General features: G+C 45.0%; 1 protein-coding gene across 1 annotated transcript in view; it reads left to right on the top strand.

Annotated features, from left to right (window-relative positions):
* Positions 1 to 14843, top strand: part of mnx2b (motor neuron and pancreas homeobox 2b) — a 41570-nt gene extending 26727 nt beyond the window's left edge. The window contains exons 2-3 of the mRNA XM_067986751.1: positions 11378 to 11538; positions 13573 to 14843. Coding sequence (XP_067842852.1) covers positions 11378 to 11538; positions 13573 to 13845 — 434 coding nt within the window. The 3' untranslated portion in view covers positions 13846 to 14843. The remainder of the gene's footprint in view (positions 1 to 11377; positions 11539 to 13572) is intronic.
* The last annotated feature ends 9795 nt before the right edge of the window (positions 14844 to 24638 follow it).

Here is a 24638-nt window from a genome sequence, read left to right on the forward strand (position 1 = left end):
TCAGAAGATGTTTTCATCCACAGAAAAGTGGGCACGTGGAACAAACTCCAGGAGCTGAATCAGTACCTGTCAAGAAAGGGATGAGGGCTATAGAGATATTAATAGATTCACATGGGGGTTAGGAAGAGACTTGGGCCTTGGGCGAGTGAGGGGTTGGCGGGGGGGAAGGGGGAGGAGGAAGAATCTATGACTGAGTCCATCACGCATGGAGTGTGGAAGGAGCAGGCTTAAAGATGTAAGTGGCCTTTTCTTGTGTTGCTCTGAAGTCTGCCCTGGAATTGGTTTGGAGTCCAGAGTACCGGGAGCTCCAACAAATTGTGGAGCCATTTCAAGATGAAGCTGTTCTGCAATATAAACAGGGGAAGGAGAGGCTAATGTAATTCAGACTTGAAGTCAAGTGGCAGTACTGGAAGTGGATTTACATAAGAACATAAGAAATAGGAGCAGGAGTAGGCCAATTGGCCCCTCGAGCCTGCTCCGCCATTCAATAAGATCATGGCTGATCTGATCCTAACCTCAAATCTAAATTCATGTCCAATTTCTTGCCCTCTCCCCGTAACCCCTAATTCCCTTTACTTCTAGGAAACTGTCGATTTCTGCTTTAAATTTATTTAATGATGTAGCTTCCACAGCTTCCTGGGGCAGCAAATTCCACAAACCTACGACCCTCTGAGTGAAGAAGTTTCTCCTCATCTCAGTTTCGAAAGAGCAGCCCCTTATTCTAAGATTATGCCCCCTAGTTCTAGTTTCACCCATCCTTGGGAACATCCTTACCGCATCCACCCGATCAAGCCCCTTCACAATCTTATATGTTTCAATAAGATCGCCTCTCATTCTTCTGAACTCCAATGAGTAGAGTCCCAATCTACTCAACCTCTCCTCATATGTCCACCCCCTCATCCCCGGGATTAACCGAGTGAACCTTCTTTGTACTGCCTCGAGAGCAAGTATGTCTTTTCTTAAGTATGGGCACCAAAACCATATGCAGTATTCCAGGTGCGGTCTCACCAATACCTTATATAACTGCAGCAATACCTCCCTGTTTTTATATTCTATCCCCCTAGCAATAAAAGCCAACATTCCATTGGCCTTCTTGATCACCTGCTGCACCTGCATACTAACTTTAGTCCCAATATCTGCAGGGCAAGACATTAACAAATGTTCTAAACTAACAAGTCCATGATATACAGATATGGATTTAGCAAAAGCCAGTAACATTAGGAATGTAGCCTGGTCAACGTATTACGAGGCAAAGACATGCTCTGAGAAGATAGGTAGCATCTTTGTACAAACGGTCAATAGACAGGTGGGTATGAAATTTTAAAATTCTCATTCTTGTTTTCTAAATCCCTCCATGGCCTCGCCCCCTCCCTATCTCTGTAACCTCCTCCAGCCCTACAACCCACTGGCACTCCTCCAATTCTGGCCTCTTGCGCATCCCCGATTTTAATCGCTCCACCATTGGCGGTCGTGCCTTCAGCTGCCTGGGCCCGAAGCTCTGGAATTCCCTCCCTAAACCTCCCCGCCTCTCTCTCCTCCTTTAAGACGCTCCTTAAAACCTACCGCTTTGACCAAGCATTTGGTCACCTGTCCTAATATCTGCTTTTATGACTTGGTGTCAATTTTTATCTGATTGCGCTCCAGCGAAGCGCCTTGGGATGTTTTACTCCTTTAAAGGAGTTATATAAATGCAAGTTGTTGTTGTTTTTCTAAGTATTGAGTGTGTTGACATTTGGCAGTTGCTGGCCCTCGAGCCTGGTTATTTTGAGGGCCTGGAGATCAAGCTCAATTTGTCCCTTGCATGTGCACGGTCTCTTTCTATTGGCCAGGGATGAGTAATGTTGGATGCAATGACAGAGTGCTGTTTGATTTATCCTGAGGTGGGCAGGGCAAGAAGGTTTGTAGACCTTGTGTTCAAGGGATGAAATAATTTATGTGGAATCTATGATAGAGGGTGTTGTACACGGGGAGTGGAGGGAGAGGACCTTTGGGCTAAATGCCTTTACATCCTTCCATGTTTTCAAAAGCTGAATCTGGATTCTATAAAACATCTCTGTGACCATTCATTTTAATATGATTGATCATTGTAAAATGTGACCTTGTAATGCTTAAAAAGGGACAGTGTAATGCTTACATAGAGACTGTGTACTCTCCATAATATACAGTGACTGTCATCTCTGTATCATTGTGATTATCTAATCTCTATATAATAGTGACTGTCTAATCTCTATATAATAGTGACTATCTAATCTCTATATAATAGTGACTGTCTAATCTCCATATAATAGTGACTGTCTAATCTCCATATAATAGTGACTATCTAATCTCCATATAATAGTGACTGTCTAATCTCTATATAATAGTGACTGTCTAATCTCTATATAATAGTGACTGTCTAATCTCCATATAATAGTGACTGTCTAATCTCCATATAATAGTGACTGTCTAATCTCCATATAATAGTGACTGTCTAATCTCCATATAATAGTGACTGTCTAATCTCCATATAATAGTGACTGTCTAATCTCTATATAATAGTGACTGTCTAATCTCCATATAATAGTGACTATCTAATCTCCATATAATAGTGACTGTCTAATCTCCATATAATAGTGACTGTCTAATCTCTATATAATAGTGACTGTCTAATCTCCATATAATAGTGACTATCTAATCTCCATATAATAGTGACTGTCTAATCTCTATATAATAGTGACTGTCTAATCTCCATATAATAGTGACTGTCTAATCTCCATATAATAGTGACTATCTAATCTCTATATAATAGTGACTGTCTAATCTCTATATAATAGTGACTGTCTAATCTCCATATAATAGTGACTATCTAATCTCCATATAATAGTGACTGTCTAATCTCCATATAATAGTGACTGTCTAATCTCTATATAATAGTGACTATCTAATCTCCATATAATGGTGACTATCTAATCTCCATATAATAGTGACTGTCTAATCTCCATATAATAGTGACTATCTAATCTCCATATAATAGTGACTGTCTAATCTCCATATAATAGTGACTATCTAATCTCCATATAATAGTGACTGTCTAATCTCCATATAATAGTGACTGTCTAATCTCCATATAATAGTGACTGTCTAATCTCCATATAATAGTGACTGTCTAATCTCCATATAATGGTGACTGTCTAATCTCCATATAATAGTGACTGTCTAATCTCCATATAATAGTGACTGTCTAATCTCCATATAATAGTGACTATCTAATCTCTATATAATAGTGACTGTCTAATCTCCATATAATAGTGACTGTCTAATCTCTATATAATAGTGACTGTCTAATCTCCATATAATAGTGACTATCTAATCTCCATATAATAGTGACTGTCTAATCTCCATATAATAGTGACTGTCTAATCTCTATATAATAGTGACTGTCTAATCTCCATATAATAGTGACTATCTAATCTCCATATAATAGTGACTGTCTAATCTCTATATAATAGTGACTGTCTAATCTCCATATAATAGTGACTGTCTAATCTCCATATAATAGTGACTATCTAATCTCTATATAATAGTGACTGTCTAATCTCTATATAATAGTGACTGTCTAATCTCCATATAATAGTGACTATCTAATCTCCATATAATAGTGACTGTCTAATCTCCATATAATAGTGACTGTCTAATCTCTATATAATAGTGACTATCTAATCTCCATATAATGGTGACTATCTAATCTCCATATAATAGTGACTGTCTAATCTCCATATAATAGTGACTATCTAATCTCCATATAATAGTGACTGTCTAATCTCCATATAATAGTGACTATCTAATCTCCATATAATAGTGACTGTCTAATCTCCATATAATAGTGACTGTCTAATCTCCATATAATAGTGACTGTCTAATCTCCATATAATAGTGACTGTCTAATCTCCATATAATGGTGACTGTCTAATCTCCATATAATAGTGACTGTCTAATCTCCATATAATAGTGACTGTCTAATCTCCATATAATAGTGACTATCTAATCTCTATATAATAGTGACTGTCTAATCTCCATATAATAGTGACTGTCTAATCTCCATATAATAGTGACTGTCTAATCTCCATATAATAGTGACTGTCTAATCTCCATATAATAGTGACTGTCTAATCTCCATATAATAGTGACTGTCTAATCTCTATATAATAGTGACTGTCTAATCTGTGGTACAGTCACTATGAAATCTCTAATATATACTGATTGTAATCTCTGATACAGTCTCCACCATTTATACCGCCCACAGTTATTGCAGGCAAATGCTTACACCAGCTAATTAGTGGTAGCTATTTGCCGTTCCCATTGGTGTCAATTACAAGGCACCATTTATACCGATTTAAAAGCTCCGGTTATTTTGGGCAAACTCAGGTCTCCCAGCAGCTGCTCAATCAGCCCTTTGCACCTTATTAAGGTGCGACTTGACTACTTATAGTTGCGACTGTTATTCAGACCCCAGAGCGAGAGTGCCCTTTACAACAACTAAGGTTGTCAGTGCAATGTAAAAATACTCTAAATGCAATTGGCATAGTAAACTACAGTATAAAGTAACCCATTAGAGTTTTACTGTCCAGCTCACTTGGCTGGAAAACTGTGTTAACACTAACACTCCCGACATAACCGTTGGAGACTGTAGACAGTGGGTGCTCCCTGTTTTAACCAGTGACTAATAATATACAGTGATTGTCTGCTGTGTCTACTTTATACAGACTGTATAATCTATATGGTACACAATGACTGTCTAATCTCTGTGATACAGAGTAATCTAGATTTTCTTAAAAATACTGCCCGAATTTCCGCAGGACTGGGAAATGATAAGATAGAAAAAGAAAGAGCTTGCATTTATACAGCACCTTTCACGACCTCAGGACGTCCCAAAGTGCTTTACAGCCAGTGAAGTACTTTTGAAGTGTAGTCACTGTTGTAATGTAGGAAACGTAGCAGCCAATTTGCGCACAGCAAGATCCCACAAACAGCAATGTGATAATGACCAGATAATCTGCTTCTGATGATGTTGTAAGGAATCTTACAACACCAGGTTATAGTCCAACAGTTTTATTTGAAAATCACAAGCTTTCGGAGGCTTTCTCCTTCGTCAGGTGAGTGTCAGGTGACTCACCTGACGAAGGAGAAAGCCTCCGAAAGCTTGGTGCTGAGAGTGTCAGTCTGGATTATGTGTTCAAGTCTCTGGAGTGGGGGCTTGAATCCATGATCTTCTGACTCAGAGGGGGGAGAGTGCTACCCCCTGATCCATGGCTACACGATAAGGGTACCACACATGTAGGTGGTGGACTTCTTCATTCGACCGGCTGGTTATGTTTCTGGGTTCTTTTACCCTTTAGATATTTTTGGTTTCAGGCTATTCTTTTAGGTGATCCCTCACTTCCTATGTCTTCAAAAGTATTTTCACTTCCCCTCATATCCAGGTAAAATTCATCGTGCATCTGGGATAATGAACATAAAACCTTCTTTAAGATAACTTCAGCTGCAGGTTCTATCCCGTGCCTTCAGTGGATGCTCCGTCAAGAGGTGCAGAGTAACACTGATCCTGGAACTTATTTTAGGCTTTAAATACCAACACAAATTCATGAAACAAGTAAATAAGCAAGTTAAACACTGGCAAGACTGAAGCCATTGCCATCAGTCCCCACCACAAACTCTGTATCCTCGCCACTGATTCCATCCCGCTCCCCAGCCACTGACCCAGGTTGATCCAGACTGTTCACAACCCCGGCATTCCATTTGATCCCGAGCTGAGCTTCTGACCTCATATCCTCTCCATCACAAAGAACCCCTTACTTCTACTTCCGTAACTTCATGGTTGGAAAGAAAGAAGTTGCATTTATATAGTGCCTTTCACATCCACAGGACGTCCCAACGCGCATCTCGGCAAATGAAGTACTATTGAAGTGTTGTCACTGTTGTAATTTAGGGAAATATGGCAGCCAATTTGTGCACAGCAAGATCCCACAAACAGCAATGAGGTAAATGACCTGCTGAGCTGTTTTTGGTGGTGTTGATTGGATAAATATTGGCTAGGATACCGAGGACAACTCCTCTGCTGGTCTTTGAATAGTGCCATGGGATCTTTTATGTCCACTCGAACAGGTAGATGAGACCTATATTAACAGATGTTGTTAAACTACACTAGCACCTCGTAGAGTAGAAAACAATAAATAATTCCAGTGCTAAACTATGACTAGGATTATTTTTTTTTACATGGTCGTGTTTTTAATCCTTTCCTCACAAACTGTTCAAGTTGTCTGGTTTAATCCTAGTTTCTTTAGAGGCTACAAATCAATCTCATCGATTTTGCAAAGTGCCAGCTAATAAATATCCCTGAAAATAGTAACCGGAGTGAAGCAATTATTAAAAAACAAATTGTCTATTAGATTCGAACAGCTGCCAACGAGACACCTATTGGAACAAATGACACAATGTCTTGTGCATCACCTGCTCTCTTCGCCCCACCATTGGCAGCCATGCTCTCAGTGCCTAGACCCCATGCTGCTCCTCTCCACATCCCTCTTCTCCTTTTGGACCCTCCTTAAAACCCCACCTCTTTCACCAAGCTTTTGGTCAGTCTTCCTAATTTTTCCTTCTTTGCTCAGAGTCCATTTGTGCTTACCCCTCTGCGAAGGGATATTAAAGGCACTATATAAATGCATGTTGTTGTTGACATGTTTGTATTTCAATTGAGTGACTTAGCTCCGCCCTCATGCAAACTGCTCAGTGACCAACTAAACAATCGTTGGAACATTTTATGGAGTTACGCAGGGACACAAACTCTGTGGGTGAAGCTGGTTTTTAACTTCGTCTGTACTATGACAGAATTGATGGAGCCAATACGAAGCTAAAACTGAGATAAAATTGTTTCAGAGACTTGAGCATGTAATCCAGGCTGACACTCCTGTGCAGTACTGAGGGAGTGCTGCACTGTCGGAGTTGCCGTCTTTCAGATGAGACGTTAAACCGAGGCCCCGTCTGCCCTCTCTGGTGGACGTGAAAGATCCCACGGCCACTATTCCAATGTCCTGGACAATATTGATCCCTCAACCACCATCACTAAAACAGATGATCTGGGCATTATCACATTGCTGTTTGTGGGATCTTGCTGTGCGCGAATTTGCTGCCGCGTTTCCTACATTACAACAATGACTACACTTCAAAAGTAGGTCATTGGCTGTAAAACACTTTGGGACGTCCTGACGTCATGAAAGGCGCTATATAAATGCAAGGTCTTTCTTTCTTTTTATTCTCTCTCTGAGGCACAGTTTTGTGTAATTTCTTCGTCCCACACTGTATGTCCCGACATCTGTCCTAAACCAGCTGGGCCCAACACTAACCACAGGTTATAATTTTGTACCTTTTTTTAAAATTCGTTCATGGGACGTGGGCGTCGCTGGCGAGGCCGGCATTTATTGCCCATCCCTAATTGCCCTTGAGAAGGTGGTGGTGAAAGTCCCCTCAGACTCACGACCACTAAACACCCAATTTGTGCTGGTTTGTGGTGTTACATCGAAGTGCACAGAAATTACTGTGGTGTTTCTCCATGCCCAGCAGCATCTGGTTCCTTTAAGAGCCTTAGAGGCAGCAGAGAGAGAGAGAGAGAGAGAAAGATATAGAGGAACCTTTCATCCATCCGCCTATGCTAGATTTGGACCAAGCACCCAGTGTGTACACATAGCACCACCTAGTGCTCAGATGAGTAATATCCATTTAACTGGGTGATCCCTATATTGTTGCTAATGAGCCAATTTTCCTTTTTAAAAAATGCTTCTCTTCCTGTAGATACCTCTCTGCTGGTCTCCCACGCTCTCATCCTTTCTGTTCCCCCCGCTCTCTGGGATCCATTTTGAGGCCCCTGGCCTCATTTAAATCTGGCAGGTGAGCTACAGGGAGCCAAACAGGCGTTCTCCGGTATACCTCGCTGGATGGAGGCCTCAAGATTGGGCCGGGGCAGCCACCAGCAAGACAAGTTGAGGGGGCGGGGAGGAGAGGGGTGGGGGGTTGCGATCGCGGAGGGTGTGGGGAGTCCCGGGGACGGCAGTGGCTCAGATTATTTCTGTGGGCCCCACTCCTGTTCCTAGTTATGTTCACAGGGCCCCGATTTCCATATTAAAAGGGGCCTATCGCCTGAAACAGGCGGGTGCTTTGCACACCTGGCGGTAGACCCCTTTTAAAAATATCGGCGGTTTTAACGGGGTGGTAAGGCCCCATTTTGGGGTCTTTACCAGTCCCTTTAGCGCCAGACAAGGGCAGAGCAAAGTGACCCCTCGTGTCCCGTTCAGTTTGACCTTTTCCATCTCCCTCTTTTTCTTTCCCTGCAGCATTCATGTGCTTTCTCTTTATTTGCATCCCTCTGTTTGTCTCAGACCCCTTCCCCGCATCCTCCCATTCCATCTCTCTCTCTCCCTCTTTCTCTAAGATAGACCGAAGATCGCTATTAAGTAAGTCTGTATGACCTTGTGATCAGGTAAGACCTGCTACGGTGACACTTGTGAGTGTGACTTAACAAGCCAGAGCCATGGGTGTTTCCCGGCAGCAAGTCTTAGTGGGCCTTCATGTACAAAAATATAATCCATGGTTAAAGGGCGTACTTATTTTACTGAATTATAACTATCAGGAAGGATTGAACAGGCTGGGGCTCTTTTCTCTAGAAAATAGAAGGCTTAACATAAGAACATAAGAAATAGGAGCAGGAGTAGGCCATACGGCCCCTCGAGCCTGCTCCGCCATTCAATAAGATCATGGCTGATCCTCGACCTCTACTCCACTTTCTCGCCCGATCCCCATATCCCTTGATTCCCCTAGAGTTCAAAAATCTATCGATCTCAGCCTTGAATATACTCAATGACTCAGCATCCACAGCCCTCTGGGGTAGAGAATTCCAAAGATTCACAACCCTCTGAGTGAAGAAATTCCTCCTCATCTCAGTTTTAAATAGCCGACCCCTTATCCTGAGACTATGCCCCCTAGTCCTAGACTCTCCAGCCGGGGAAACAACCTCTCAGCATCTACCCTGTCAAGCCCCCTCAGAATCTTGTATTTCAATGAAATCACTTCTCATTCTTCTAAAGAGAGTATAGGCCCATTCTACTCAATCTCTCCTCATAAGACAATCCTCCCATCCCAGGAATCAAGCTGAGGGGTGACCTGAATAGAGGTCTTTAAAATTATGAAGGGGTTCGATAGGGTAGATAGAATCATAGAATCATAGAATCATAGAAGTTACAACATGGAAACAGGCCCTTCGGCCCAACATGTCCATGTCGCCCAGTTTATACCACTAAGCTAGTCCCAATTGCCTGCACTTGGCCCATATCCCTCGATACCCATCTTCCCCATGTAACTGTCCAAAATAGATGTAGAGGAGATGTTTCCACTTGTGGGTGAGTCCAAAACTAATGGCCATAAATATAAGATAGTCACTAATAAATCCAATCGGGAATTCAGGAGAAACTACTTTACCTAGAGAGTGGTTAGAATGTGGAACTCACTACCACAAGGAGTAGTTGAGGCAAATAGCATAGATGCATTTAAGTGGAAGCTAGATAAGTACATGAGGGAGAAAGGATTAGAAGGATATGCTGATAGGGTTAGATGAAGTAGGGTGGGAGGAGACTCGTGTGAAGCATAAACACCGGCATAGACAAGTTGGGCCGAATGGCCTGTTTCTGTGCTGTACATTCTATGACATTCTCTGTAATTATTTACATGGAGCATGCTTAACAGTTGAAACGTGTTGCCTGGATGACTGCTGAGGACAGGAGGCTGAATTCATTTAAGATCCAGCTGTAACGGGAGTTGGCAGGGCTGGTATCCTGGAACGATGAGACCAAATGGGCCAAGGAGCCTTTTTCATCCAACTTCTCTTGTGACTTTCGTAGGACAAATATTCTAAGTGCACCAGCAATTAGAAATGAGCCCTTAACATGGGCTTCAGCTTTTCCACAGCCAAACCTTGCCAGGCACCATAAAACCTAATCTTTTATTTATAAACCTCTCCCCAAATTTACACCAAGTCAATATTTTCCCTCTAATTTTCTTTCTCCTCTCCTTGAAGGCAGTGACTCGCGCAAAAGGTACAGTTCTCCCAATGCAGGCTGCTTTCTGGTAGCTCGCCCAAGTGGCTGTTCTACAGTGAGTGTTGGTTGGCTATTCAACTGTGGGTGGCATCACACCTGCCATCTAGGGGGAAACTCGGCTGATTTTTTTTATTCCCCTCTCCATAGTGCAGGCTGATTGAACTGCCCTGACCATCAACCTAGTTGACCAAACTTGGGTCTGTATGGTTCAGCTATTCACTGGCCATTGTGCTTACCAACTGAGCATATGCCTTGAACAGGATCCAACCTGACCAGACATTAGTAGGTGATAATCCCTTGGGTCTTCCTCTCTTTCCTTTATATCTGCCATTTCAGAGGGCGATTAAGAATCAACCACATTAGTGTGGGTCTGGGTCACATACAGGTCAGACCAGGTAAGGATGGCAGGTTTCCTTCTCTAAAGGACATTAGTGAACCAGTTTGGTTTTTATGACAACCCGACAGCTTCATAGTCATTTTTACTGTCTTTTTTAATTGAATTCAAACTATCAAGGTGGGATTTGAACTCGTGTCCCACCAAAATTATTAGTCCACGCCCCTGGATTGCTAGTCCAGTAACATAACTGTTACCCTTCTGTCCCTGATGTATTATATCATTGGCAACAGACTGTGCACAGTCCGATGTACGCTGTACAGACCCTAGCTAAGCTGGTGTTGACATTGCTCTTTTTCTGCCCACTTTCTCGGTCACAGGTGTCAGCCATGGATCAATGGGCAGCACTCTCGCCTCTGAGTCAGAAGGTTGTGGGTTTAAGTTCCACTCCAGAGACATGAGCACCTAATCTCGGCTGACCACTCCCCAGTACAGTACTGAGGGAGCGCTGCACTGTCAGAGGGTGCCGTCTTTTGGGTGAGACGCTAAACCGAGGGCCTGTCTGCCCTCTCAGGTAGACGTAAAAGATCCCACGGCCACTAGTTCGAAGAAGAGCAGGGGAGTCCTGGCCAACATTTATCACTCAACTAACATCACTAAAAACAGATTGTCTGGTCATTATTACATTTGCTGTTTGTGGGACCTTGTGTGCAAATTGGCTGCTGTTTTCTATATTACAACAGTGACTAAACTTTAAAAAAAAAGTTCTTCATTGGGTGTAAAGTGCTTTGGGACGTCCTGAGGTCGTGCAAGGCACTATATAAATGTAAGTTCTTTCTTGCTTCATTTCTATATCCAGCATGATCAATAACTGTACTTCTCATTCGATCAATAACTTTGCTTGTCCCTCCTGATTTTCCAGCCCAGCCTCAGTCGGGACTGATGGGAAAATGCCGCCGGCCTCGGACTGCGTTCACCAGCCAGCAGCTCCTGGAACTGGAAAACCAATTCAAGCTGAACAAGTACCTGTCCAGGCCCAAACGCTTCGAGGTGGCCACGTCCCTCATGCTGACAGAAACCCAGGTAAGGAAGGAGTGAGGAGGAGGATCCTGGGCTCCCTTTCAGGGACTCAAGTTACATAGAATTTACAGCACAGAAAGAGGCCATTCGGCCCAACTGGTCCATGCCGGTGTTTATGCTCCACACGAGCCTCCTCCCTCCCCTCTTCATCTCACCCTGTCAGCATATCCTTCTATTCCTTTCTCCCTCATGTGTCTATCTAGCTTGCCCTCAAATGCATCTCTGTTATTCGCCTCAACCACTCCTTGTGGTAGCGAGTTACACATTCTCACCACTCTCTGGGTAAAGAAGTTTCTCCTGAATGGCCTCCCCTGCAAGTGGAAACATCTTCTCTACGTCTACTATATCGAACCCTTTTATAATTCTTTTATAGAGAGAAGTTGGGTTGCCACATTTTGCCAAATCCAACTACAACTACTAGGACATGTGGCCTTAAAGGGACACAGCTCCACTTTAGCAACGGAATAATAGTGTGCTTCACAAAGTATAACACCCCCTTATAAAACAACATACCACCGCTGTGAGCATGGAACAGAAAATCACCTAGTTTTAGAAAATTCCAGGCACCCATCTCAAAAATCACACTGTCTGGGCCACAACTGGACAGTGGCAACCCTAGCCATTAAATACAAACAGAGACTGCCGGAAATGAGGGGAGGAGAGATTTCCTCTGGTTGTTCCATATTATTGAAATCATAAACATAACACTCAATATTTCTGGCAAAATCACTGACACGTTCTTTTTAGAATAGACTTTACAACAAGCAGTGAACATAGGAAATCTTCCCACAGTGCTAATGCTAAGATGGAGGGCAGAGGAAATATTTTTCCTTCCGCTCCAAGTCATTCGGTGGCTGATAGAGAAAGATAGATTAATGTTTTGAGTAACGACTGTCAGATTTTTCCACGTGTTGTCCGATAGAAATTGCTGACTAGCCACAGGTGTGGCTACTTAAGAACGTAAGAAATAGGAGCAGGAGTAGGCCATAGGGCCCTGCGAGCCTGCTCCGCCATCCAATAAGATCATGGCTGATCTTCAACCTCAACTCCACTTTCCTGCCCGACACTGATCGTGCACTCATTTTAGTAGACGATGCCATACACACAATAAAGGTAATTGTACTTCACGCGTGTATATATTTACTCAACAAACATTCAGTAAGCGGGGAGGTAAAGCACTCACAATGATCAAAAAACACTTGCACACTCTGCTTTTCATCTTACCAACAAACGGACAAAAGGTTAAAGTTCACACGCATACACCGTACAAATATGAGGATTGAGATCACAGGCCGGTCATAGACGGTGTCTTTTGCTCATTTTTTATTTACTAATCAGAAATACAATTAACCACATCTGGATTCCCAATTAGCCACATTTGCTGGAATCCATGCTTTTATTCGACTTTCCCCAGGAGTCAAGGAGCTTGTTCGAACTAATGGACAATGGTGCAACCATTGAGGGGTAGGTGCGGAAGGGTTGGGTTGCCGAGTACATGTCACCTCCCCCAAATGTTTTTGGCGCGCTCCAATTGCCCTTGATGGCTCCCCTACACCCTTCCAGCTCGTTTATACTGATTGCACTTCTGTTAATGGGTCAGTTACACTGAGAAAGTGCAGCACTGAGGGGGTGCTGCACTGTCAGAGGTGCCGTCTTTCGGATGAGACGTTAAACCGAGGCCCTGTCTGCCCTCTCAGGTGGAAGTTAAAGATCCCACGGCACTATTTTGAAGAAGAGCAGGGGGAGTTCTCCCCTGGTGTCCTGGACCAATATTTATCCCTCAACCAACATCACTAAAAAAAACAGATGATCTGGTCATCATCACATTGCTGTTTGTGGGAGCTTGCTGTGCGCAAATTGGCTGCCCTGTTTCCTACATTACAAGTGACTACTTTTAAAAGTACTTCATTGGCTGTAAAGCACTTTGGGAAGTCCTGAGGTCATGAATGGCACTTTATAAATGCGAGTCTTTCTTTTTAATGTCAGAAGAAAACACCAGCTCATAAGACGTTTTTTTTTTGTACAAATCTTACCCAGGTGAAGATTTGGTTCCAGAACCGAAGGATGAAGTGGAAGAGGAGTCGGAAAGCCAAGGAACAGGCGGCGCAGGAGGCGGAGAAGCAGCGAGCCGGAAAGTACTCCGACAAAGCGGGAGGGGGCGAGAGCAGGTCGGAGCCGGAGAGCGTCGATTTCAGCAACCACACCACAAACTTTCTCCAGCGCAGCACAGAGCTGGGCTACACCTCCAACAGCTCCTGCTCGGAGGACGAAGTGAGTCGGAAGGAGGTGAAAATCACGTCGGGATTGTGAACTGGGCGCAAACTTGACGCAACTTTCCAACAAACTTTTTCTTTCTGGTCTCGAAAGGTTGCACTCCTCCGTGCCGCGGGGTCCCAGCGCCTGCCAGCGTTTGTCTCTTGCCCCGCTCTTCACCCAGCAAAAATACTGAGATTTTTTTTAATTTAGCAAGGGGAGGAGATAAAAGACTTATGAGACTTCTACAAAAAAAAAACTGAACAAACGAAAAATATTAAAGAGACTGGCTGGGCACTTGAAGATTATATTGTACTGAAACAGTTAATTTAATTTATTTTTTATTTTTGTCATATTTAATGTGAATTCTTATATATATTTTGAAGAGAAATCTCTGGGTCCACAAAAGGCTGCTCGTTCGAAGACTCAAAAGGACAGAAAGCAGGAGTGTAAATAAAGAACAAAAAATAAATGAGAGGATGGGACACTTTGAGAGTGAAGGAGCATCTTGAAAGGAAAGAAAAGACGATTTCAAAGATTTTACAACGTGTTTTTTCTTAATTTATTCAAATACTGTGAACTTTAAATGTTATGTGGTTCTGTACATTTCTCTAATTCTGCTTTACATTATTCTGCATTCAGAAAATAAAATGCTGGCAGATGTTACAGAATATAAAATATGTATGCGCATGTGTGTGTGCGAGTGTGTGTGTGTGTGCGTGCATGCGAGTGTGCGTACGTGTGTGTGTAAGTACGTGCGTGTGTGTGCGAGTGTGCGTGTGCACAAATGTGTACATCTGTGTGAATGGGCATGTGTGTCTATTTTGGAAGCTGAGGAAAGGATAAGGGCATCAGTAATTAGGAGGTCCTAAACAGTAGAAAAATAGTCTCCTTTGCTATTTGGACTGAGTCTGCCACACTCCGTCTGTGGAGTAGCAAATATACAGTGTCTGTCTCTCTGTCTGTCCGGGGCTTCTTGTCTTTGACGCCTGTCTCTGGATTCTTGTCTGTGGAGTCCCGATCTTTGTACAAAGCAAATGCTTGCCACGCTTTTAAATGTGAATATTAAACAGTATCGTGTTCTGTACAACAAGATAGTGTGGTTTAAAAGGTAGCATCACTTCCCCATATGTGTGGTCATTTCTGATACATAAACACATAGCAACATAGAAACACGAGGAGGCCAATCAGCTCCTGCAGCCTGTTCCGCCTTTCTGTTAGATCATTCACTCGCCTTCGCTCCATGACCCCTGACTGCTCTTACCTAACAAAAATCTACCAATCTCAGTCTTGGAAGATTTCAATTGACCCTCATCATCCACAACCTTTAGGGGGAGAGAGTTCCAGATTTCCACTACCCTTTGTGTGAAAAAATGCTTCCTGACATCACCCCTGAACGACCTAGCTCTAATTTTAAGATTGTGTCCTCCTTATTTCTGGATTCCCCCCACCAGAGGATCTGTATCTATCCTATTGAGGGAGAGAGGCTAGTTCACTTTTTTTGTTAACTATATAAGAATATATCAAACAGCCAAAGATGATGGGACACCATTTAGCCCATCAAAGATCACCCAGCTAGTAGGTATCTGACCCAGTCTCGTGTCCAACTACATTTTGAACCCCCCCTTGCCCCCCCGCCCCGGCTAATGTTTTTGATTCCTTACCTGGTAGATTATCACACACATTTCTTATCCTTTGACAGAAGATTTAAGATTTGTTTTAAATGTGCTTTTCACTAATTTCAAATTTGGAGTGAATATTAACACCACTGTGTCAGCCAATGAGTTAGAGGAGGGGGCGGGACTTTGAGAGTCTCCGAACCCATGACCGAAACTACAGCAAAGTCTCCTGATTACAGCAGGATCATTTCTCCAGCGAAATGCAGTGAGCGGAGGATAGTTACATAATACAAATTATGTACATAAAATCAAACCCAGTCACTTACAGCAGTGCGATCTCCAGGCGCGATTGACGGGGGAATTACCCAATCATCTCCATTCTGGCCGCGAGTAGTGGTGTCACTACATGCAGCCTTTTCTCCTGAGAACCAGAAGACATGGCCTGTGCTTGAAGTGGGGTAAATTCAAAACTAATCTGCTGAAATAATATTTCAGTGAGTGGTCGATCTATGGAACAGAATCCCTGGGGGACACGATGGAAGCAGTTAGTATTGATTCATTCCAATGTAAATTAGATAGATTTCTTTCAGGAAACAACATTTTGGGACTCAGTATCTGAGTAATTTGAGACAGGACATGTGGTAAGTGTAGCATCGCTCGGGAGGAACAGGTGACTTTGGACCTATGGTTCCCAAAGCTCTCCACCACTGGGGGTTTTCCTCACCTCATGTCTGGGTCTGTTGTAGACTAATTGATAGAGATTGATGGCCATGATTAGTCAACAACTCCGTTATCGTTGTATCATGCGACTACCAGGATGGTAGAAGGAGAACTAATTGGACTTTGGTCTTTTTTCGTCTAAAAGAAAGAACTTGCATTTATATAGCGCTTTTCATGACTTCAGGACATCCCAAAATGCTTCACAACCAATTAAGTATTTTTGAAGTGGAGTCACTGTTGCAGGAAACGTGGCAGCCAATTTGTTCACAGCAAGGTCCCACAAACACCAATGTGATGATGACCTGATAATTTGTTTTTTTTAGTGATGTGGGTTGAGGGATAAATATTGCCTAGGGCACCGGGGAGAACTCCCCTGCTCTTCTTCAAATTGTGTTGTGGGATCTTTTAAGTCCACCTGGGAGGACAGGTAGGGACTCGGTTTAATGTCTCGTCCAAAAGACCGGACCTCCAACAGTGCAACGTTCCCTCAGTACTGGCACTGGGAGTGTCAGTCTGGATTATGTGCTCAATTCTCTGGAGTGGGACTTGAACCCACGACTTTCTGGCTCTGAGACGAGAGTGCTGCCAATCTAGCAATTCCTATGTTACTTACCTTAAAGTAATAACGGGGGTTCACCTAGTCTCATAAGCCTTGATGCAGTCCACCTAAGCATCTGCTTTCTAGACTGGAGAGGTGAAGCTTCTCTAGTCTTTCCTCGTGACTCATCGGCTTTGCACTTGGGATTGTTCTTATTGCTCTCCTCTGCCACTGTCCAATGCACATACGTCTCTTTTTGTAGCCTGATGACCAAAATTATACACTGGTCTGCCCAGGGAGCTATCATTTCCTGGAGTGCATGTTCCAGGAGGTGGTCACCCAGCAGCAAAGAGTTCAGGGGGATAGTAAGTGGGTGGCCATCTGGCAGGGTAGGGAGAGGCAGGCAGTGCAGGAATCCTCTGGGAGTGTGGTTTAGTGCTGAATACCGGTGAGGGTGATGACCACATCCATGGCACTGTGGGGCAAATGACTGCACAGGGGAGCACAGCAAAGTGTAGAAATGCAGTTGTCATGGGGGATTCGATAGTCAGGGGGATAGACAGGCGTTTCTGCAACCGCTGATGTGAGTCTCGCATGATGTGCAGCCTCTCTGGTGCTAGGGTAAAGGACATGATTGAATGGGTGCAGAACATTTTGCGGGGGAAAGGGGGAACAGTCAGAAGCCGTGGTCCATGTTGGAACCAATGACGTAGGTAGGAAAAGGGCGAGGTCTTGCAGTCAGAGTTTCAGGAACGAGGGAGGAAATTAAAGAGCAGGAACTCAAAGGTAGTAATCTCTAGATTACTCCCAGTGTCATGTGCTACTGAGTACAGGAATAGGAGGATAAGACAGTTTAATGCGTGGCTGGAAAAATGGTGCAGGAGGGAGGGCTTCAGATTCCTGGGGCATTGGGACCGGTTCTGGGGCAGGAGGGATCTGTTCAAGATGGACGGGTTGAACCTCAACAGGGCTGGGACCAATGTCCTCGCGGGGAGGTTAATTAGTGCTGTAGGGGAGGGTTTAAACTGATTTGACAGAGGGATGGGCATCTTTAGGGAGGATCTACAAGCTGCACAGAGGAATGGGAGAGACAAACAGCATTAGAATAAAGAGTAGTTCAGAAATAGGAGGGATTAGACAGGGGGGAAATGTGAGGCAGTCTAAGATGGGTTTGGAGTGCATGTGCCTAAATACACTGAGAGTGGTAAATAAGGTTAGTGAGCTGCAGGCACAAGTAGCTACATGGGATTATGATATAGTGGCAATAACGGAGGCCTGGCTCAAACATGGGGAGGATTGGGTACTTAATAATCCTGGCTACAAGGTATTCAGGAAATATAGGGAAGGTAAAAGAAGTTGGGGGGGGGAGGCAGTATTAATCAAAGATACTGTTACAGCACTGGAAAAGGATGATGTACTCGAGGGTTCAAAGACAGAATCCATTAGAATTAAGGAACAATACAGGAGCTATCACGCTACTGGGTGTATACGATAGGCCACTAAATAGCCGGAAGGAGATAGAGGAGCAAATTTGCAGGCAAATTGCAGAAAGTTGCAAGACATTTAGAGCAGTGATAATGGGGGTCTTCAATTGTCCCAGTATAGACTGGGACAGTAATAGTGTAAAAGGCAAAGAGGGGGAGGAATTGCTGCAATGCGTACAAGGGAACTTACATGATCAATATGTTTCCAGCCCAACAAAGAAGAGAGCAGTGCCGGATCTAGTTCTGGGGAATGAAGTGGGGCAAGTGGAGCATGTTTCAGTGGGGGAGCATTTTGGAAACAGTGATCACAATATCATTAGGTTTAAAGTAATTAAGGAAGAGGACAAGGAAAAATCAAAGGTGAAAATAACTGGAGGAGGGCTAATTTCAGTGAGTTGAAAAGGGATCTTGCCCAGATGGTTTGGAATCAATGGTTGGCAGTTAAAACAGTAAATGAGCAATGGGAGGCCTTCAAACAGGACAGACGAGGCATATTCCCACCAGGGGGAAAGGAAGGGCATCCAAAGCTAGAGCTCCCTGGATGACTAAAGTTATAGAGATTAAAATAAAACAGAAAAAGGAGGCTTATGATAAAGGTTAGGTTCATAATACAGTAGAGAACCAGGCTGAATACAGAAAGTACAGGGGAGAACTGAAAAAGGAAATAAGAGGGGCAAAAAGAGAGAGTATGAGAATAGATTAGCGGCTAACATAAAAGGGAAGCCAAAATTTTTTTATAAACATATAAATTGTAAAAGAGTAGATTGGGGCCGATTAGGGACCAAAAAGGAGATCTTTTTGTGGAGGGAGAGGGTAGGGCCAATAGTACTAAATGAGTACTTTGCATCGGTCTTCACAAAAGAAGAGGAAGCTGCCAATGTCACAGTAAGGGAGGAGGTAATAGAGAAATTGGATAGGATAAAAATAGGTAAAGAGGAGGCACTTAAAAGGTTGGCAGTGCTCAAAGTAAAAAATTCACCCGGTTCAGATGGGATGCATCCTCGGTTACTGAGGTGGAAATTGTGGACGCTCTGGCCACAATCTTCCAATCCTCTTTAGATATGGGAACGGTGCCAGAGGACTGGAGGATTGCAAATGTTACACCCCCGTTCAAAAAAAGGGAGATGGATAATCTTGGCAATTACAGGCCAGTTAGCCTCATGTCGGTGGTGGGGAAACTTTTAGAGATAATAATCCAGGACAAAGTTGATTGGAACATGGAAAACTATGGGTTAATAAATGAAAGCCAGCATGGATTTGTTAAAGACAAATTGTGTTTGACTAACTTCATAGAATCATAGAATCATAGAAGTTACAACATGGAAACAGGCCCTTCGGCCCAACATGTCCATGTCCCCCAGTTTATACCACTAAGCTAGTCCCAATTTCCTGCACTTGGCCCATATCCCTCTATACCCATCTTACCCATGTAACTGTCCAAATGCTTTTTAAAAGACAAAATTGTACCCGCCTCTACTACTGCCTCTGGCAGCTCGTTCCAGACACTCACCACCCTTTGAGTGAAAAAATTGCCCCTCTGGACCCTTTTGTATCTCTCCCCTCTCACCTTAAATCTATGCCCCCTCGTTATAGACTCCCCTACCTTTGGGAAAAGATTTTGACTATCTACCTTATCTATGCCCCTCATTATTTTATGGACTTCTATAAGATCACCCCTTAACCTTCTACTCTCCAGGGAAAAAAGTCCCAGTCTGTCTAACCTCTCCCTATAAGTCAAACCATCAAGTCCCGGTAGCATCCTAGTAAATCTTTTCTGCACTCTTTCTAGTTTAATAATATCCTTTCTATAATAGGGTGACCAGAACTGTACACAGTATTCCAAGTGTGGCCTCACCAATGCCCTGTACAACTTCAACAAGACATCCCAACTCCTGCATTCAATGTTCTGACCAATGAAACCAAGCATGCCGAATGCCTTCTTCACCACCCTATCCACCTGTGACTCCACTTTCAAGGAGCTATGAACCTGTACTCCTAGATCTCTTTGTTCTATAACTCTCCCCAACGCCCTACCATTAACGGAGTAGGTCCTGGCCCGATTGAGTTCTTTGATAAAGTAATGGAGAGGGTTGATGAAGGTCGTGCGATTGATGTTGTTTATATGGACTTCCAAAAGACTTTTGATAAAGTACCACATAATAGACTTGTTAGCAAAAGTGAAGCCCATGGGATTAAAGGGGCAGTGGCTGCATGCATACGAAATTGGCTAAGGGACAGAAAGCAGAACATGATTGGTTTTCAGACTGGAGGGGAGTGTACCACAGTGTCCCCCAGGAGTCGGTGTTGGGACCACTGCTCTTTTTGATGTTTATTAATGACCTGGACTTGAGTATAATTTCAAAGTTTGCAGATGACACAAAATTCGGAAATGTAGTAAACAGTGAGGAGGATAGTAACAGACTTCAGGAGGATATAAACAGGCTGGTGAAAAGGGCAGGCACTTGGCAGATGAAATTTAACACAGAGAAGTGTGAAGTGATTCATTTTGGTCGGAAGAATGAGGAGAGGCAATATAAACTAAATTGTACAATTTTAAAGTGGGCGCAGGAATAGAGAGACCTGGGGGTATATGTACACAAGCCTTTGAAGGTGGCAGGAGAAGGCTGTTAAAAATCATACTGGATCATTGGCTTTATAAATAGATGTGGAGATGCCGGTGATGGACTGGGGTTAACAATTGTAAACAATTTTACAACACCAAGTTATAGTCCAACGATTTTATTTTTAATCCCACAAGCTTTCGGGGGCTTTCCCCTTCCTCAGGCGGTCCACACCGCCTGAGGAAGGGGAAAGCCCCCGAAAGCTTGTGGGATTAAAAATAAAATCGTTGGACTATAACTTGGTGTTGTAAAATTGTTTACAATTTATAAATAGAGGCATAGATACAAAAACAAGGAAGTTATGCTAAACCTTTCTAAAACATTGGTTAGGCTCCGGATGGAGTATTGTGTTCAATTTTGGGCATCACACCTTAGGAAGGATGTCAAGGCCTTAGAGAGGGTGCAGAGGAGTTTTACTAGAATGGTGCCAGGGATGAAAGGCTTCAGGTAAGTGGAGAAGCTAGAGAAACTGGAGTTGTTCTCCTTAGAGCAGAGAAGGTTAAGGGTAGATTTGATAGAGGTGTTCAAAATCATGAAGGGTTTTGATAGAGTAAATAAGAAGAAATTGTTTCCAGTGGCAGAAGGGTCAGTGACCAGAGGACACAGATTTAAGGTAATTGGCAAAAGAAACAGAGGCGACATGAGGGGAAAAAAAATTACACAGCGAGTTGTTATGATCTGGAATGCGCTGCCTGAAAGGGCGGTGGAAGCAGATTCAATAATAACTTTTAAAAGGGAATTGGATAAATACTTGAAGGGGAAAAATTTGCAGGGCTATGGGGAAAGAGCAGGGGAATGGGACTCATTGGATAGCTCTTTCAAAGAGCCAGCACAGGCACGATGGGCCGAATGACCTCTTTCTATGATTCAATGAAATCCTCAGTTTGGCCTCTCATTATGTACTTCACTGTTCTGGTTATGGATCCCTGCATTATATTTGCTTTTTAAAAATTGCTTCTTTCACACTGTCTTGACACTGAAATTGATAAGACTACTGTCCTTCACAGGCCTTGTGAGTCTCCCCGTGTTAATTCGATTTCATTCATTATATAATGACACTGCGCAATTTTCTCCTACGCATAATATTTGTATTTGTTAGTGTTAAGTTTCATTTGCCATTTGTCTATCTAATTACATAACTGATCTAAATCTTTCTGAAGAATGTGTTCGCTATTATTCTCCAACCCTATGGAGCTCTCCATTTTGATCTGTAAGTTTAGCAAGTTTACAATTTCTTTTCGCATCCAGGTCATTTAAGTAGATAAGAAACAACAATCACAGCACTGACCCACTCAGCACCCCACTCTGCACCTCCCTCCCCTAGTCTGACACTGCCCCCAGCGGTACCCCACTCTGCACCTCCTTCCCCCAGCCTGACACTGCCCCCTGCGATACCCCACTCTGCACCTCCCTCACCCAGTCTGACACTGCCCCCTGCGATACCCCACTCTGCACCTCCCTCACCCAGTCTGACACTGCCCCCTGCGATACCCCACTCTGCACCTCCCTCCCCCAGCCTGACAATAACCCCTGCGATACCCCACTCTGCACCTCCCTCACCCAGTCTGACACTGCCCCCTGCGATACCCCACTCTGCACCTCCCTCACCCAGCCTGACACTGCCCCCAGCGGTACCCCACTCTGCACCTCCCTCCCCCAGTCTGACACTGCCCCCTGTGATACCCTACTCTGCACCTCCCTCCCCCAGTCTGACACTGCCCCCTGCGATACCCCACTCTGCACCTCCCTCCCCCAGCCTGACACTGCCCCCACCGGTACCCTACTCTGCACCTCCCTCCCCCAGCCTGACACTGCCCCCTGCGATACCCCACTCTGCACCTCCATCCCCCAGCCTGACACTGCCCCCAGCGGTACCCCACTCTGCACCTCCCTCCCCCAGTCTGACACTGCCCCCTGTGATACCCTACTCTGCACCTCCCTCCCCCAGTCTGACACTGCCCCCTGCGATACCCCACTCTGCACCTCCCTCACCCAGTCTGACACTGCCCCCTGCGATACCCCACTCTGCACCTCCTTCCTCCAGCCTGACACTGCCCCCTGCGATACCCTACTCTGCACCTCCCTCCCCCAGTCTGACACTGCCCCCTGCGATACCCCACTCTGCACCTCCCTCCCCCAGTCTGACACTGCCCCCTGCGATACCCCACTCTGCACCTCCCTCCCCCAGTCTGACACTGCCCCCAGCGGTACCCCACTCTGCACCTCCCTCCCCCAGTCTGACACTGCCCCCTGCGATACCCCACTCTGCACCTCCCTCCCCCAGTCTGACACTGCCCCCAGCGGTACCCCACTCTGCACCTCCCTCCCCCAGTCTGACACTGCCCCCAGCGGTACCCAACTCTGCACCTCACCTCCCTCCCCCAGTCTGACACTGCCCCCTGCGATACCCCACTCTGCACCTCCCTCACCCAGTCTGACAATAACCCCTGCGATACCCCACTCTGCACCTCCCTCCCCCAGTCTGACACTGCCCCCTGCGATACCCCACTCTGCACCTCCCTCACCCAGTCTGACAATAACCCCTGCGATACCCTACTCTGCACCTCCATCCCCCAGTTTGACACTGCACCCTGCGATACCCCACTCTGTACCTCCCTCCCCCGGTCTGACAATAACCCCTGCGATACCCCACTCTGCACCTCCATCCCCCAGTCTGACACTGCACCCTGCGATACCCCACTCTGCACCTCCCTCCCCCGGTCTGACAATAACCCCTGCGATACCCCATTCAGCACCTCCCTCCCCCAGTCTGACACTGCCCCCTGCAATACCCCACTCACCCCTCCCCCAGTCTGACACTGCCCCCTGCGATACCCCACTCACCCCTCCCCCAGTCTGACACTGCCCCCTGCGATACCCCACTCACCCCTCCCCCAGTCTGACACTGCCCCCTGCAATATCCCACTCGCCCCCTCCCCCAATCTGATACCGACCCCTGCAATATCCTACTCACACTTCCACCCAGTCTCATACTGACCCCTGCAATACCTAACTCAGCCCTCCCCCAGTCTGATCCTGAGCCCTGCGATATCCCATACACCCCTCCCCCAGTCTGATACTGAATCTGTGATACCCCACTCACCCAGTCTAACGCTGACCCTGCGATAACCCACTCAACCCTCCCCCCAGTCTGACACTGACTCCTGCAATACCTCACTCAACCCTCCCCCCAGTCTGACACTGACTCCTGCAATACCTCACTCAACCCTCCCCCCAGTCTGACACTGACTCCTGCAATACCTCACTCAACCCTCCCCCCAGTCTGACACTGACTCCTGCAATACCTCACTCAACCCTCCCCCCAGTCTGACACTGACTCCTGCAATACCTCACTCAACCCTCCCCCCAGTCTGACACTGACTCCTGCAATACCTCACTCAGCCCCTCCCCCCAGTCTGACACTGGCCCCTGAGGTACCTCAAAGCCTCGGCCCCCAGAAAGGCTTACATTTATATAGCGTCTTTCACAACCTCAGGACGTCTCAAAGCAGGGGTACTGAAGTATTTTTGAAGTGTAGTCAATGTTGTAATGTAGGCACTTTGCGCACAGCAAGATCCCACAAACAGCAATGTAATAAATGTCCAGATATTCTGTCTTTAGTGATGTTGGTTGCAGGATAAATATTGGCCAGGACACCGGGGAGAACTCACCTGCTCTTCTTCGAAAGAGTACTGTGGGATCTTTTAGGTCCACCTGAGAGGGCAGACGTGGTCCCAGTTTAAAGTCTCATATGAAAGACAACACCTCTGACAGTGCAGCACTCCCTCTGTACTGCACTAAAAATGTCAGCCTGGATTTTGTGCTCAAGTCCCTTAGAGTGGGGCTTGTACCCATAACCTTCCGACTC

This window comes from Heptranchias perlo, chromosome 7, assembly GCF_035084215.1.
Source record: "Heptranchias perlo isolate sHepPer1 chromosome 7, sHepPer1.hap1, whole genome shotgun sequence".
Lineage (NCBI taxonomy): Eukaryota > Metazoa > Chordata > Chondrichthyes > Hexanchiformes > Hexanchidae > Heptranchias > Heptranchias perlo.